At 36.5% G+C, this 15,234-nt stretch overlaps 1 protein-coding gene across 1 annotated transcript in view; it reads left to right on the top strand.

Moving 5' to 3' along the window:
- The window catches only part of MYO3B (myosin IIIB), a 193,368-nt gene that overhangs the window by 81,875 nt on the left and 96,259 nt on the right, over positions 1-15,234 (top strand). The window contains exons 11-14 of the mRNA XM_059475789.1: positions 420-575; positions 11,585-11,681; positions 12,545-12,661; positions 13,496-13,600. Of these exons, the coding sequence (XP_059331772.1) occupies positions 420-575; positions 11,585-11,681; positions 12,545-12,661; positions 13,496-13,600 (475 nt within the window). The remainder of the gene's footprint in view (positions 1-419; positions 576-11,584; positions 11,682-12,544; positions 12,662-13,495; positions 13,601-15,234) is intronic.

Genomic DNA, 15,234 nt, shown 5'->3' with positions numbered 1-15,234 from the left:
ACTTGTGGTTCTCAGTAGGCTGAACCCTACTGAGTTCATGGTCAACCTCTCATCAGAGAATAGATAGAAAATTAAAATGAAGTATTGTCTATTCCTCTTAATTTTTATGTATATTAACTGTACAGCTCTTACAGGATACAATGTCATTTTTTTCCTTTTATCTAGTTACAGTTAAAAAGAGAGATTAAATAAGCTCAAGTTTTTAGCCTTTATACTGTATTCTTGTGGAGTGCCTTCACTTAGCTAAGTATTTTATGCCAGATTTATTGCAGTATGGAAGAGTCTTGTAACATATTGAGGAACTCAAATTTGTGGAAAAAGAAAACAGAGTGACAGCCACACAGTAAGCTGACTCAATGCATGCTGTAATGATAACATCATTGTCTGAGACCCCTATTTCTCTGTCACCCCTGTTTCAGGTGTCTGATCAAAGATTTTGAGCAGCGTCCTTCGGTCACCCATCTTTTGGAACATCCGTTTATTAAGCAAGTACACGGTAAAGATATGTCTTTGCAAAAACAGCTGGCTGAGCTCATCCAAGAACAGCAGCAGCTGGGCTCCATAGCCAAAACAAGGTACTGTACAAGGTCCTGCATGTAGCAGTATTTATGCTGCGGCCCTCCTTCCCCACACTTATACTGGAAGCACAAATTGAAACTTTGGATGTGATTTTTACTGTTTCAAATGATCATTAATGTGTTGAATGCCAATATAATTTGCAACAAGTGCTGCTTGCCATGTGAATGTAAGAGTCGTGCTGTCCCTTTGATACATTTTAAAGGTAGTTTGATCAGCCATAATGCAACTTTCTTTGCCTTTCTTTCACTCACTGAACTCTGTTCTATACTTGTTCTCATTTGGCTCAATCAGAAGGATGTTGTTAATTCCAGAATGTTCTGATTTGTGGAAATAAATGTTGGCACAAAACATTGTATTATACTTTGGTAACAGATCTTTAAAAATACAACTGCGAGTATTCAAGTGACTCCTAGAAAAAGTTAAGAACAGAAAATTTTGACATTTGCTGTTTTATTAAATCCTCTTAGTAAGAAGGCTGTTCAGTACTGAAAGTAGTTGTTTTGTCTGTAGTTTAATAGTAACTTCTATTTTTCCATTCAGCCCAATAATTAATTTTAAAACATGCCTAAAAAGCAATGCATGCTTTCTGGCAGAAGTGGCATCTTTTGAGGCTGACTGTAAATGTGTCTTAGTTTAGTTGTTGTCCAGAGGGTGGCAGAATTTCACTGTTTCAAAAGAGAATTAAATGCAAATGAACACACTGTCCCAAGCTCAGCAATCATTCTGTAATATGAAATTCTAGAGTTAGATAAGCTCTGGCCCATTATTATAAATAACCACCTACTGATGTTGATGAAAGAAATTAGATGTTATGATTCAGAAGTCAAAAACATGTATATGCTTGCATGCCAGAAATCTCTGTAGCTGAAATGCTAAAGGCCCAAACAAAAATCTACAAGTTAAAATAAGGGAATGGTTGTTAATATAGTTTCAAGGTGAAGCAGACTTGTGAGAGTGGTTAGTTTTTGTTTGGCTGGTTTCGTGGGGTGTGTGTGTTTGTTCTTGTTGGTTGGTTTGTTTGTTTGTTTTCTGGGAAAACATACCTGGGAATGCTCACTGTGGGTGGGAGTTATGCCAGCATTACAGCAGAAGTTACAGCTTTATCTCATTTCCTAAGATACGGCACCCAGATAGCACCTGACAGATCACACTGCCTACAGCTATGGCATGGCTGGCCCAAGAGTATAAGAATTTTTCCAGCTGTTGACCTGATTGCACATTTAGACAGAGTGAAATGATCCTTGTGCTAAGAGAAGCTCTGAAATGGATTTGTCATGGTATTCCGATACATTCTTGTGGGATTGAGCTCCATAATGTGGAGTGACAAAGAACCAAGACCACGACAGCATTTCTTTCCTCAAGCCTTTTCATGTATTAACTGGGTGTGCTGTGACAGGCAAGCTACTGCACCTTAGACATGACTGGACTGTAAGAAGGATTTTGCTTCCCAGCAGCCTAGTATGAATCAGTGCTCATCTAAGGAAGTTTAACTCCTTCTCTGTCCTGTCACCACCTGACCCAGCTTAAGTATTTTATTTTCAAACAAAAATCTTTCAGATTGTTTTAGCATTATACTATGGTATCCTTACTTCTGTGAAGCAGCAGCCCACTGTGATGGGGTTGAGGGCATGCTCAGTGAGGACAAAAATCTACTTACTGTTTACCTCTGAAATCTACGACATATTGTTCAGTATGATATTCTAAAGATTTTAAGATTGATCAAATAGGTACAAAGTTAATGAGACAGCAAAAGTACATCCCTGCAAAATATTAAGTCTGTGGGCCAGACATGTAATGCTGGACTAGAAACATAAGATTATTTCAAAAGAACCAACCACTAAGAGCATCTAATTAGAATTTTCCCAAGAGGATTGACATAGCCTCATAACAGTGAAAAACTTGGCTCTGTAATAGGGCTACTGTACCCTCTAGAAAAAAATGTTACCCATTAAAAGCCTTTAAAACCTCTGTAATGCATCTACAACATAATTTTCAATACAAAATTTGACATGCAGAAGAACATATGACCAGATGGTACTGTAAAAAATTTACTGGTATTCATTTGTTACGATCTGTAGAGGGCATCTGAATGTATGGTCACCACTTCAAAGTAAATAAGGCCAATTCAAATCCATGTTATGTAAAACTTTTCTATTAAAACATTGAATATAGTGCATGTTTTTTCTGTTTATTGGTGTGCCCATGACAGGCGTGATGCAATGTACATTAATTTCCTGGTGTTCAGATATAAAGAAAAATAGACACCCATTTTAAGGAGTAAAGCAATACTACAAATTAATAATTTAAAAGATAAGCGAAAGAAAATGTTCTCAAGAGCTCAGGCTGAAAATTTCCAGAGACTGGTAAATCATCACTGTGCTTGTGTTAACAGCACTTCTTTGAGGGAGCCCAAGGACTCACTGGTGATGGCAGCTGATCAGGAGGTGTTTTGTCTCATATGAAAGTCTTCCAGGATGGTGCTTTGGATTTGTGTCTTTTGATTCTGTACTGATTCAGCACCTGTGGGGTTTTAAATAGGATTCTCTTTCCAGTGGAGCCCTGCCAGTTTTGCCTGTTTTGGTACATCACTTCAGATCATTGTGCCTGAGAGCAAGCCTGCAGACTTGAGAGTCACTACTAATGACTTAGAGCATGTGAAGGAGGGACATGGAGAGTGCCCTGCTAGTGAAAAGGAGAGAATCGGCTTCTTTCATTTTCCCTCAACTCCCAGGAACAAACTCATGATGCTGTTTTTATTGCAGCTTCAGGATTGTCAGAAACCTCCTGAGCTTGAACTTCTACAGTGAGAGAAAAAAACTAAGCCAGCAGAAACACAAATAACTTTCTACTCTTATTTGAGCTGAAGTGAAGAAGGGAATGCTTCACATGGCCAGGAATAAGCAGGAGAGTGGTAGGAAAAAACAGACTGGCCCCTTTTGGTAGGACCATCTGGGTTGGCCTCTGGAGCCACAGACTGAAACATCACCTTATTTTAGTTTCTTTCATTCTCCTTTTGTCAGCTTCATGTGCAGTACAGCCAGGCTTCAGTACATTTTGTCAGACCTCTGAACTGAAGGAGCTCTTTCTTGACCTTGAGCTCAAAGAAGCCTGTTAACACACATTTGTGGCTATCATCAGTTTGTTGCTGATGAACATACTGTTGTTACTTTTCCATGAAGCAACTTATTAGAGAATTTTATATTCTGATTTCCTTTAGGTTAAAAATTAATAATAAAAAGAAAATGTTTATGCTGGTAAAAGACCACTTTTAAAATTAAAAATAACATTAACAATTCATCCTGCCTTTTTACTGAAAAGGATACTCTTTGAAACTTTTCCACTAGTTCTGTTTTTCCCTAAATCATTTTCATTGGTGAGGTGCAGATATCTTTGATCCTTATGCAAATAAGTGTTTCCAGAAAACCCAGCTGGAATATCCCTCTTTCCACACTTGTAAGGAGGGAGACGATTCTTTTTTTCATCTACTGGCATCTTTTACACTGAAATTCTTGTGTTTTGGCATTTCAGCATTACCTTTCCACACCTGCGTTGCCTGTGTCTTATACTCTCATGAGGAAAAACTTGGTGAGAAAGTCTAATGTCACAGCTGTGTAAAGATGAGCTCTGGGCATTATCTTTCTTATACATATCTCTTTTATAAGCTATCAGTTAACTGTATTTGTTTTCTAACAATAACAAAACATAATTGCTAATTAGCAATGCACTTCGCTTTGCATTAACAGCTTTGACATACTAACAATTGTATGAAGTTTAATTCTAAGAAATTTATTCAGTGTTAAGTAGTCCACTAGTTTTATTTTTATAGAAGTTCTTCAATCCTTGAAAAATAAAAGTTAGTACATCAGAACGTTGCTTCACATGTAGTCATTCCAGCCATGCAGAATTTTTCTTCCCCTTCTATTCTAAAGTAAAATACAGAATTCTTTTTTAACACATGGATACTGATTTCTAGGTCATCTTGGGAGTCACAGCAGTCTTATTCCTATCAATATGTAGCTGCCTCTAGGCAGGAAGCATTTCTTAAAATCAGAGAGGATGCTTTCACAGGATCTCACTCAGTTTTTTCCTTCTTTTTCCTTCTTTTTTTTTGCTTTCATGCTTCTGTAGTCACACAAATACTGTAAGATGGTTGTTCACATAGTGTTCTTATGCATAGAAACATTGTGAGAACAAGAAATATCATTCATTCCTAAAGACTTGTACCTCATGTAGCATAAAATTGGAGAATGGAGGGAAAAAGAAGGAATTTAGGTACTGCAAGGTGCATTGCTGAACCTCAATGTTCTGTGCCAACAGAACAAGCAAACATTTGTCAGGAATGATAAGCAGAACTACAAATATATTTTTGTTACAAAAATAATAACGAAGTGTTGATATACTCAGTGTGTCTGAATGTGATTAATAATGTATGCTCTAGGTAAAAAGGGTACACAAGTCAGTCTTACCACAAACTTGCTGTACTTCAGGGGTAGGTTCCTCAAGATGAAGATTCATATGATTGCTTGTCATTAAAGTACCAAGAATGTTTAGGCACCTCCTGAATTTAATACAATATCATAGTAGAAGTTTGTGTTCTATTCCTCATTCTCACTCTGATTTGCTGTGTAATCTTTGTTCTATCACTTGCCCTCAATATTTCTCTGTTCTTTTAACTTATGAAATGGCTGTTAATAGTTTTACTTAATATATCATACCTATGGAAAAGAGATAGCAGTTTGCTGAGGCAAGAACTTGTCTTGGTCTATGAAGCCATACTGTACTGTACTGTTGGGTTGCTGTAAACCTGGTAATGAGGAGAAACATGTATAATGCCTGGAGCTCTAGCCATTTTTCTTTTCATTCTTCCTGCCCTAGAGCCTGGGGAATGCTTTGGGAAGGCTCTAAGCAGAGATATGTTACAAATCCTGGCTATTATTCATTCTCATTTAACAGTAAGCATTTTCTTTGTGGAGATTATATTGTTGTTAAATAATGTTTGAGTGTGTTTGATAATCCATTAAGGGAGGTTATGAGAGAGCTGCTCACTTTCCAAATACACCTTTTGATCTCTTGAACTTATTAGTGTGGTTGGTTGCTTTTTTGATTCATAGTACAAGGGATTCCAACATACAGCCTGCTTAAGGAGAAAGTCAGAAGAGATTTAGTGTGTTTCCTAACATTGTTAAATTTTAAATGACTCTTTGTGCTGTCTACACTGGCAAAATGCACTGCAAAAAGTGCGTATATTCTCTGGTGTTTGCTTATAAACATCAAATATTTCCCCCATATTTTTGTCCTTGTCAGGACTTTATCTCAAGCTGGCAAAGCCAGCAGCTGCTTCAGTCTTGAAAAAGCTGAAAAACAGATGTAAAAACTTTCAAAGCCTTTTAAGCTAGGAATTGTACCAAGTTCTATAAATAATGTTTAAAAATACAATGGAGCTTGTCATGGAGACATTTAAAAGGGAAGCTCACTTGGAACCCTGGTATTCTGTCTGTTGTCCCAACCCTTCCTTGCATAAATTATGATGATAAAATCCTGTGTCCTTTAGGAAAACTTTCTCCAAAAAAAGTAAACTTTCCATTTTATTCCATAAAAAACAAAACAAAAACTGTTTCATGGCATGTGAGTAGAACTAATGGAAAACTATAGAATTTTAAATCTTTAACTGAAGGCCTTGAAAAGTACTGACCATCAGCAGAAGGGAATGAAATTAAAATGTTCTGATTTTTTCTTTTCCCATTTGAATGTACCACAATTAAGACATTATCTACTTGTGCTCAGTCTTAAAATAACAGATTGCTCTGTCCAGAATAGCACGTAGGAGAAAATCTAAAAAAGAAATGTCATAAAAGCATATGAGATGGAGAAATTCAAGTGTAGTAACAGATCTATTAGCTGCCTTTTTACGGTGGTGGAGAAGCAGAACATGAGGGAGGAAAATACCTGCTTAAAAGCTTAGAACTGGAGACAGGGCAGAAGAGTCCTCACAGAATGCACTCTATAACTTTTGCTCTTGGTAATATTCTTTGAAGCTGTCTTTCAAAATTTTAGATATTGTGGGTTTCTGTGTGGCATTTGGCTTTTCCCTCAGAGGAGATAATGTGGAGCACCTGTATGAATTGCAGTAGATAAATCTATATTAATTTTGAAGTAATAAAATATTTAATAATCACCAGTTGACATCTAGATTTATTCAGTTAGCTCTGTCTATCAAAAGTTGAGAAAAAGCAGGGTCTTCTGCATTTCCTCAATAACCTAATGTTATTAACCTAACTCCCAATGTAAAAGTTATATAATGATTTGATGTTTGACAGTTAATGTTGAATAGTTTGGATTTTATGGTTCAAAGTGGCAGCTTCCCAGTTATCAGCAGGTTTAAATAAGGCCAGCTCCAGACATGGCTCATTCTTCTCTCGGATGTTTTCCTACAGAATAGGTATCTTATGCTCCTGTCTGTAAATTGGCTTCTTCATAGGAATCAGAAAAGACCTACTCGCCTCTGGTTTCAGTTTTTAAAAGAATGAAAAAGCTTCAACACTTGCATGAATATGGTTTGAAACAAGTTTAAGGTAGACTATTAATAAGGAGTTGGGATGATGCTGGGTCAGTGTGCTACTGCTGGTCACCATTTAGAGGTTTGTTTCTGTAATGGAGAACAGACACTTGTGAAACCTTGCATTTTGAAGGATAAAAAGCAAATCTGTACATTGGGAAGAATCAAACTTGAAGAAGCCTGGGGAAAAATGTAGAAAAGGGGGAAAAAAAAAAAGAAAAGAGTATTTAATGTTTGATAAGGGCAGGAATGTTCAGGCTACCTTGGTCAGATATTAGAATGACAGTACCACATCTTGGCAGCTTCCCCCTTCTCATGAACCAGCTGGATTGCAGCAGCAGTCCAAGGAAGTAATTCTTACTACCAGAGATCAAGCTTCTCTGCCAGCTCACATTTAGTTTTGAAAGCAATTAACAGCAAGGAACTTGATTGCATCCAGCCAGTAATTTTCTTTGGACTCAGAGATAATAACAGAAACAGAACAAAAAATAGTTCTCTGATGCTATACACAATGTAATTTAAGACAATTCTTCCAGCCTTCTTCTATATGAATATTAGGCAAATGAGTTTAAAACTCCTTTTTCTCCCTTTTAATATATTTTTAAAAAATCTCAAAGCTCCTGTGGCCCCCCAGAAGTGATCCTGTTCTGTGTATAGTGCATGTGTTTTTTACTGGAGTTGTAAAATATAGCTGTAGCATTTATATTGTAATTAAGACTGTGTTGGTGTCTCTATTATGACCTTGCTTCAGCAAATTACTTCAGGCTGAAACTTAATGTAAAGGAGCAAAATTAAGTCTTTGCAATGAGACAGAGTAGAGATCCGTTCTGAATTAGGTAAAGTGTCTAAGAGAGGTGAAAAGTCTGTGAGGCCAAAGCTGAAGGAAAAACTCGCATGCCAGAGACAGCAAAGAGACAGAGAAAGAAACAGCAATGCATGGAAAGTAGTCTGTGTATCTCTGTGTGACAGTATCACACTCTCCCTTTTTTTTGTTTTTCATTGTATTGAGTATTTTTCTTGTAAATCTCAGGAATTAATTTTAAAATTGGCAATAATCTATAGAAGACCAATTACAGAAACCATTGTACCTTTGTGAATCCTAGAAACAAAGAGTAAACATAAATGCTTAACTGCACCAAGAGGCCAAAGTAAAGGCCACTTGCAAGGCTCTAAAGATGTTAGGGGTGGAGGAGATAGAAACTTCCCAAAGAAGGCAAAAATTCTTGGTCTGTGTTGCTTTATTGCTCAGTTTGGACCTGCCAGCAAAATGACTTTATGATCTAGAAGTCACTGTGATCCAGCTAGCTTTCCTTTCCCCATCCCTTGGTAGCAGGATAGAGGAGTGTACAGCTATTTACAGCGCACTTCTACTGCTCCAACTGGTTACTTTCTTTCAAACTGTATCTTTACCACCAGTAGAACAAATGAATGCTTCCTGCCTTTTCATGAAATAGTTCTCTCAAGGGAGAAATGCTTCTTACTTTTGCTCCTCCTACAAAACCTGTCCCTTGCAGCTACTCCTGCATGATAAAATGGTAACAGGAAGGTGCTTCAGAGCATAGAGCCTTTTTCCACAGACAGTGCTCAGCTCTAGATTTCTGGAATCAATCTAATGCTGCTCTTCAGGTCTTTTATGACCCAAACCATTCTGTGATGCTCTAATAAAGCAGGTACCTTGAGTGACTGGCCCTTTGCACCCTTTATGGCAGTTGTTTTGTTTTGGGAAAAGACTGCATCTTGCAGGGATTGCTTCAGAAAATTCCTGGAAGCTTAGGGAAGATAACATAACATCTTTGAATTCCCTTTTGCTTAGAGTTTTTACTTTTTATATATTGCCAGAAAGGAAAGGTAATTGAAAAAATGGCTGATAATTCTACTTTTTATGCAATAAATATACTGATAGTTATTTCCCCAATTAAGAGTTTCCTTCTGCTATTTAAGAATTTTTAATGTATGTATTAAAAGCAGATTGTATTTCTGGTGTAAAATTGTGGAAATAATTAAAGGTTAGTGTCTGGTTTTTCCCTTCCCACTCTATCAATGCACTGGCGGACAGAGGGTCAGTAGAAAACTGATGAGGCCAGCAGGAGATTGGAAGCTAATGTGATGTTATGCTCCTAATATCCTCTTCTTAATCATGTACTTAGGAAAATGAGTTCAGTGCTGGAAAATATTTACACAAAGGTATATATGTTTTACGTATATTTAATGCAGCCCAGTTTCCTTATTTATTTACATAGTTTTAAAAGGAACCCTTTCCAGTAAAAAAAAATGATTCGTTTATCACTTAAGGTGAACAAACAGCAGGAGTTTAATACACAATCAGATAACAGATTAGGTTACAAAGCCATTCTTCAATTAGACATGCTTAGGTTTGAATGTGCCCTCTTCCCCCTCCTCCTTGCACCTCTGGTAGAGGTGTCCCTGCTTGCAGTTTGTTGCAATTCAATATTGTGGCTGTGATGTTTCGCTCCAGGAAGAAAAAGCTTCCCAGATGAGTTATGTTAGCTAAAATGTCCAGCCATTGCTTTGTTAGTTACATCTTCATGAAGTAAAGCAACTGCTAAAATATTTCCTTTGTTTATAGACTGAAGGGTGCTCCCATCTCTAACTGATTTACATTACTTACAACATAATTTTTCTGTGCAGTAAAATAAGAGCTTGAATTCTGGTTTGAAAGGGAAACAACATTTAAAAACCCTGGTAGTACATCATGCATTCTTACTCCTTTGAGGATCTAGCTTGTCAGAAAAGTGTAATGTTTTTCCTTATAGTGACTCAAAAAAAATAAAAACCCAATGCCTAATCAAAGACCAGAAAAGGGAAGTTTTAATTGAATGGAATTTTCAACAAATTCAAATGGAGTCCATGCTGCCCACAGGAAATACCACTATAACAATTTTTCTTACATAGCTTCTTGTCTTCTTGTGTCCTTCTTTCATTGCTTCATATGTACAACATAAAGCAAACTACCATCTGTGGGAATGTAGTGGGACTGTCAGCAAAACCTGCTGTCTACTCACTGTTTTATTTCCTAGCTGACAAAACACTTTGCATGGTTTTATTTAGTTACAATTCAAATAAACCATTATGGTTTTCTAAAACTCATTGAGTAGCCAAAAGGAAATGAGGAAAATGAATAAAAATAGAAAAGTGTGATCATTTGATGTGATTCACAGTTACCAGGGAAGCTGTATTGATGACTAACACTCTTCTCCTTCCTCTGTATTAGAGGCTCTCCTTACAATAATTCTTCTGGTGATGTAATAGCTCTTGGATATGAAAACATTCTCTTTACTGAATGAAAGCTGATTAGCTTGAAATATAGAAGCGTACATAAAGGGAGAAAATGAAAATGCCTCAATGTTTATTTTTTAAAAAGGGTTTCCAAGAGCATATGAAGATATGATTAAGGAAACCTGCTACATCTTCATATTAACCTTGAACATTAAAGATAAAGAAGTGTTTCCTGCCAAGTTACAGTGCTGTTCTGTTACTGCTTGGTGTAATATTCAGCTTTTTTTTGGGATGCCTGATCATGTGGCTCTTGCTTTCTACATGGCAAGCAAGGCAAAAACAATCTGTCAAGGACTGTCACTGAGGATCAATGCTAAATGTTACTCAGCAGGATGCAGACTGTATCTCCATGGGTGTCCTTCTACTATGCTTTGATTATGTTTGTTGTAAAGAAAAGCAGAGTTGTGCTTACAGCATTCATATTTCACACCCTCTGTGCAAGACGTGTTACAGCCTTTAATTTGTTCCCATTTCAACGTGATGTGTTGTTTAAAAACATATACACCACATTTTCAAAGATTCCTTCAGTATAATCTGATTATAAAGGGGTTATGTGACAGTTTGTCTCTGCTGCTTGTTGTGTGGCTTAAAGCTCTGGAGACAAGCTGACTGCACATCCATACAATTTAGATCTGATGGCAGCTGTGGTTCAAAAACGTTGTTTTGGGCCACATTTAGGGTCATCTGAGGAGGCACTTTGGCATACATCAAGGTAACAGTAGGATTTTATCCTACTTACTGCTTATATCTTCTTTAGATGACAGTACTATGGCTGGGCACGTGGGGGTAGCATTTAATTAAACTGATGGTAGTTTATTAACTTAGAGCTGGGAGGGAAAGGAAAAGAGGAAGAATTTTTTAATTTACTCAATGTGAGTGAGGAGTAGTAAGTCTGTAAATAGTAAATCTTTGCTGGACATTGATAAATAGATGGGGTTATAAATTGTGAAAGAGAAAATAGGTAGTACACCAGACAGCAAGTGATCTATTGCTTTTTTATAAGAGGATACTGCAAGCAAAATTCCACATTTCAGAGAGCAAATTTGTGTTTGTGCATGACGAAAACATTCACCCAGGACTTCCCTTTGCATCTTAATGTTTGCTGTCTCTAATACACTTTCATAACACTGATGCTCTGCTAACAACTTCCAGGCATGAAAGAATACATACTAGAAGACCCTACCATGTGGACAGAGCTGACAAGTTCTCTCTAGATGACGATCTGGTAAATCTAGAAGTTCTCAATGAGGTACTGTATTGTCTGGGTAGCAGCTTCCTCACATTCTTGCCTATTTCTTCTTTCTAGGCATCTCTTAGCAGAATGAGAATGTTTCCTTCTTGCAAACTTTTGTCTCTTCAAGGCAAAAGAATTCTCACGTGACTGGTCTGCTGCCCTCACTTTGTTAATTTATAGTTGCATAAAAGTAGGAGCAGTGAATACTATAATGTGGAAAAGCTTAATTATGAATGATACTAGTTTAAATTATTTTTTTGAGTTTCCTAAAATGCAAAGTTTAGTCATAAAGATGTAGTTTTAAGTGATTTTTTCTAAAATAATTGATTTGTATAGGATAACATATTATCTGCTGCTTCTGGCTAAAAAATGACGAAACTATCCATTTCATATTTCACTGTATCAGCTATTTGAAGAGTATCTGTAAATTTTTGTGTTGATAATCTTTAAATTACATGCCAGCAAGAAAAAGGCATAATACTAAATTGTGCTATTGTCCTGTTCAAACAGTTTTACCACTACTTAAAATTTAATCCTTGAAAAAATATTATCTTTGTTTCATGGCCAAATGAAAAAAAAATTAAATGGTCATGTACTATGAAGTGCAGCAATAATCTGTTACCACAATTTTCTCTTCAGAAGATTTATTTCCCAGCTGATATAAGAAAATACTCTCATTTCCAATTAGGAGTTGCCATTTGACTTAGTTGTATAGCATTAGCAAGAATTTTGAAAACATTTTATTTTGTGGGTTTGGCATTTAAAATATAATTAGAAACAGAATAAGCATTTCTAAACAATGTTTTCAGTATATTTATAAAAATCTTCCTAAGTGGGAAAATACTCTATAACTATCAAACTTTCTCTAATCTTCTCAGGATACCATTATCCATCAGCTGCAAAAGCGTTATGCTGACTTACAGATCTATACTTATGTTGGAGACATTTTAATAGCCTTGAACCCCTTCCAGAATCTCAGCATTTATTCTCCCCAGGTAAGAGAAATTCCAAGCTGAAGATGGAAGTTGCTTTACATTTTCTATTAACACCACTAGCTAAAATACTTAAGTGATGCTGGAAGTTAGGAGGACAGACTAAACCTCAGCCTTTTCTTTTTCCAGAACAGTGTGGCTAAAAAATTGTTTTGTTTTGTTTGTTAAATTTGGTTTAATTTGATTTTATTCACTTCTTGGAGACACAAATTCCACATGAGGGACAGAGATTACCCCAGGCACAGCTGTGCCTCTTGCTTAGCATTTAGGGCTTTCTTCTTGGAGACAGAAGACAGTTATATGAACCTCCTCATGCTGAGGTTTTTGCTTGCTGAAGAAATGCTCTGACTGAGGCTTATTATATGTCCTGTGCCATCAGCTCTGCCTTAAAAGAAGCAAATTAATCAAATGCTGTAAGAAAAAGGCCAGTTTAATTCCCTACAAATATGAAGAGAGGTGGAGCTAGAAATAACTTAAGTCTCCATGGATGCCAAAATCAGGGCTTCAGATAGGGGGCCAGAATTCAGATTCACTGTAAGTTTCTTTTGTATGAACTGGTCATTTCCTTGACTGAAGGCTTGTGTTTGAAATTCTCTTCCTTGTGATACAGCTCTCCTCATTGTCCTGTTTGGGAAACATCAGTGTTGTAATTTGTGTTCTGGAAATTGGGTGGTGCCAAGAATTACCACTCCTGTTCCAGGTGATTCAGTGGAAATTCTGTGGTATAACAGGCAACTCCTTTCTGTTGAACAGATGATACTCACTGTCTTTTTCTCAGTTCTTAATATGTAGCTAAGTTGCATATTTTGACTATTGTTTGTATTTCTTTGAATTTAGTTCTCCAAGCTTTACCATGGTGTGAAACGTTCATCAAATCCCCCCCACATATTTGCTTCTGCAGATGCTGCCTACCAAAGCATGGTTACATTCAGCAAGGATCAGGTAAGGATCTGTTCATTTTGGTTTAGGTTTTGTATTAAGCATGCTGCCACTGTGCTACAGGGCTGTGAATAATGTTCTGTTAAGTTGTATTTTAGGAAATTTTTTCTTTAAGCCTTTTATTCCTAAATTAGCAAAACCAGAGTAGAAATCTGGTCAGATTTAGGAATCCTGAAGAGGATACAGTGATACCAAAGGGACTGAAAGGTCAAATAAGATGATGGAGGTACCTGACCAGTATAGTTTCCTGGACAGCCATGAAGTCCTGGCTATTGACTCCAGCAGCAAAGTATTGCTGCACATTCTGATTCTAGGTCTGTCTTGACTTAGATATTTCAATAATTTATACTTGTGGTAAATAGAGGGTTCTCAATGCCATAGCAGATTAGCAGAGTTTGAACCACTTTTCTGCTGCAAAAAGACACTAAGTCACAGAAAATAGGAAATTGTTTATTAAAATAAATTAAGTATGGTTCTGTTATAAATGTAATAAGGACACAAATCCAACTATATAGCAATGATTTTAATGAGAATAAAATACCATGTTGTAGAAGATTTTACTACATTCTTAAGATTATAACTTTGTACTCTTTCTAGATGTGCTGTACATGAATATTAAAGGCTGATAATTATTTTTGTTTATAAAATTCTCCTGATTTTACCCTGAACATCACACAATAATGAATAGAAGATGTTCTCTTAAAGTCACAAAACCAGTATAAAGTAGTAAAAAGCCTGAAATCAGAAAGGTATTAAAGAAAACAAGTACTCATGTTAGAGTAACTTATGTAAGAATTTTTTATCTGATTAGATAGTGTAATTGATATGATATCTATTTCCTAGAGCAAAAATATGCTGTCAGGCAACACAAGGTACCACCAGATAACTGCTGCAGCTTTCAAAGCTTTTTACAAAGCTCAGTTCTATATGAAGGGGCATTGCATCAAGTATTTTAGGACCTTGTATCTTGTGTATACACAAGAATCTTGTGTATACACAGTATCATGCAAATGGTTTTTGGATGTTTGCATAAAAACCTGTGAATCTATGCAACTGCTCAGTGTTAACATTTTAATTATATGACTGTTGATAATGTGCCTTAAGTAGAATAATATTTGTACTAGTGGTCTGTAGAATACATGGGGGGAAAAGGGTAAATAATAAATGCTGTTAGAATTCAAACTTTCCATGATCTGCATTCTTCAGTGTTGAGGTGGGAACTGGTTTTCAACTTCCATTTTGCCCATGAAGCATAACAGCAGAGAGAGGGAAAGTGATTTAGAACATTCTAGGTAGCCTCTTGAGTCTGGATGCCTTTAAAGAGCCTATAAAATACCATGTGCTAAGAACTGCTGGCACAAGAAGAAAGTGGATATGTCCTCCCAGAATCACCCAGTGAACAGTTGCACGTTTTTCTGAAATGTTGAGGCTCTAGTTTGCTGTTCTGGCTTGAATATCAGCATCACCTACTGAATAGCCTCTCTATACAGGACCTGTTATTTAAGATTATTTTTCAGAACAAGCTTTTGGTCAATGTGTCAAAAACAGCTGTACCCTGTGATTCATGTTAGTTCGCATGAAGTCAATGCAGTGAGCTCAGACATGGTCACTTGTTTGTGTTCTAGCCCTTCAGAATT

The sequence above is a fragment of the Ammospiza nelsoni genome, chromosome 7 (assembly GCF_027579445.1).
Source record: "Ammospiza nelsoni isolate bAmmNel1 chromosome 7, bAmmNel1.pri, whole genome shotgun sequence".
NCBI classification, from domain to species: domain Eukaryota; kingdom Metazoa; phylum Chordata; class Aves; order Passeriformes; family Passerellidae; genus Ammospiza; species Ammospiza nelsoni.
This window is presented reverse-complemented; position numbering and strand designations above follow the sequence as displayed.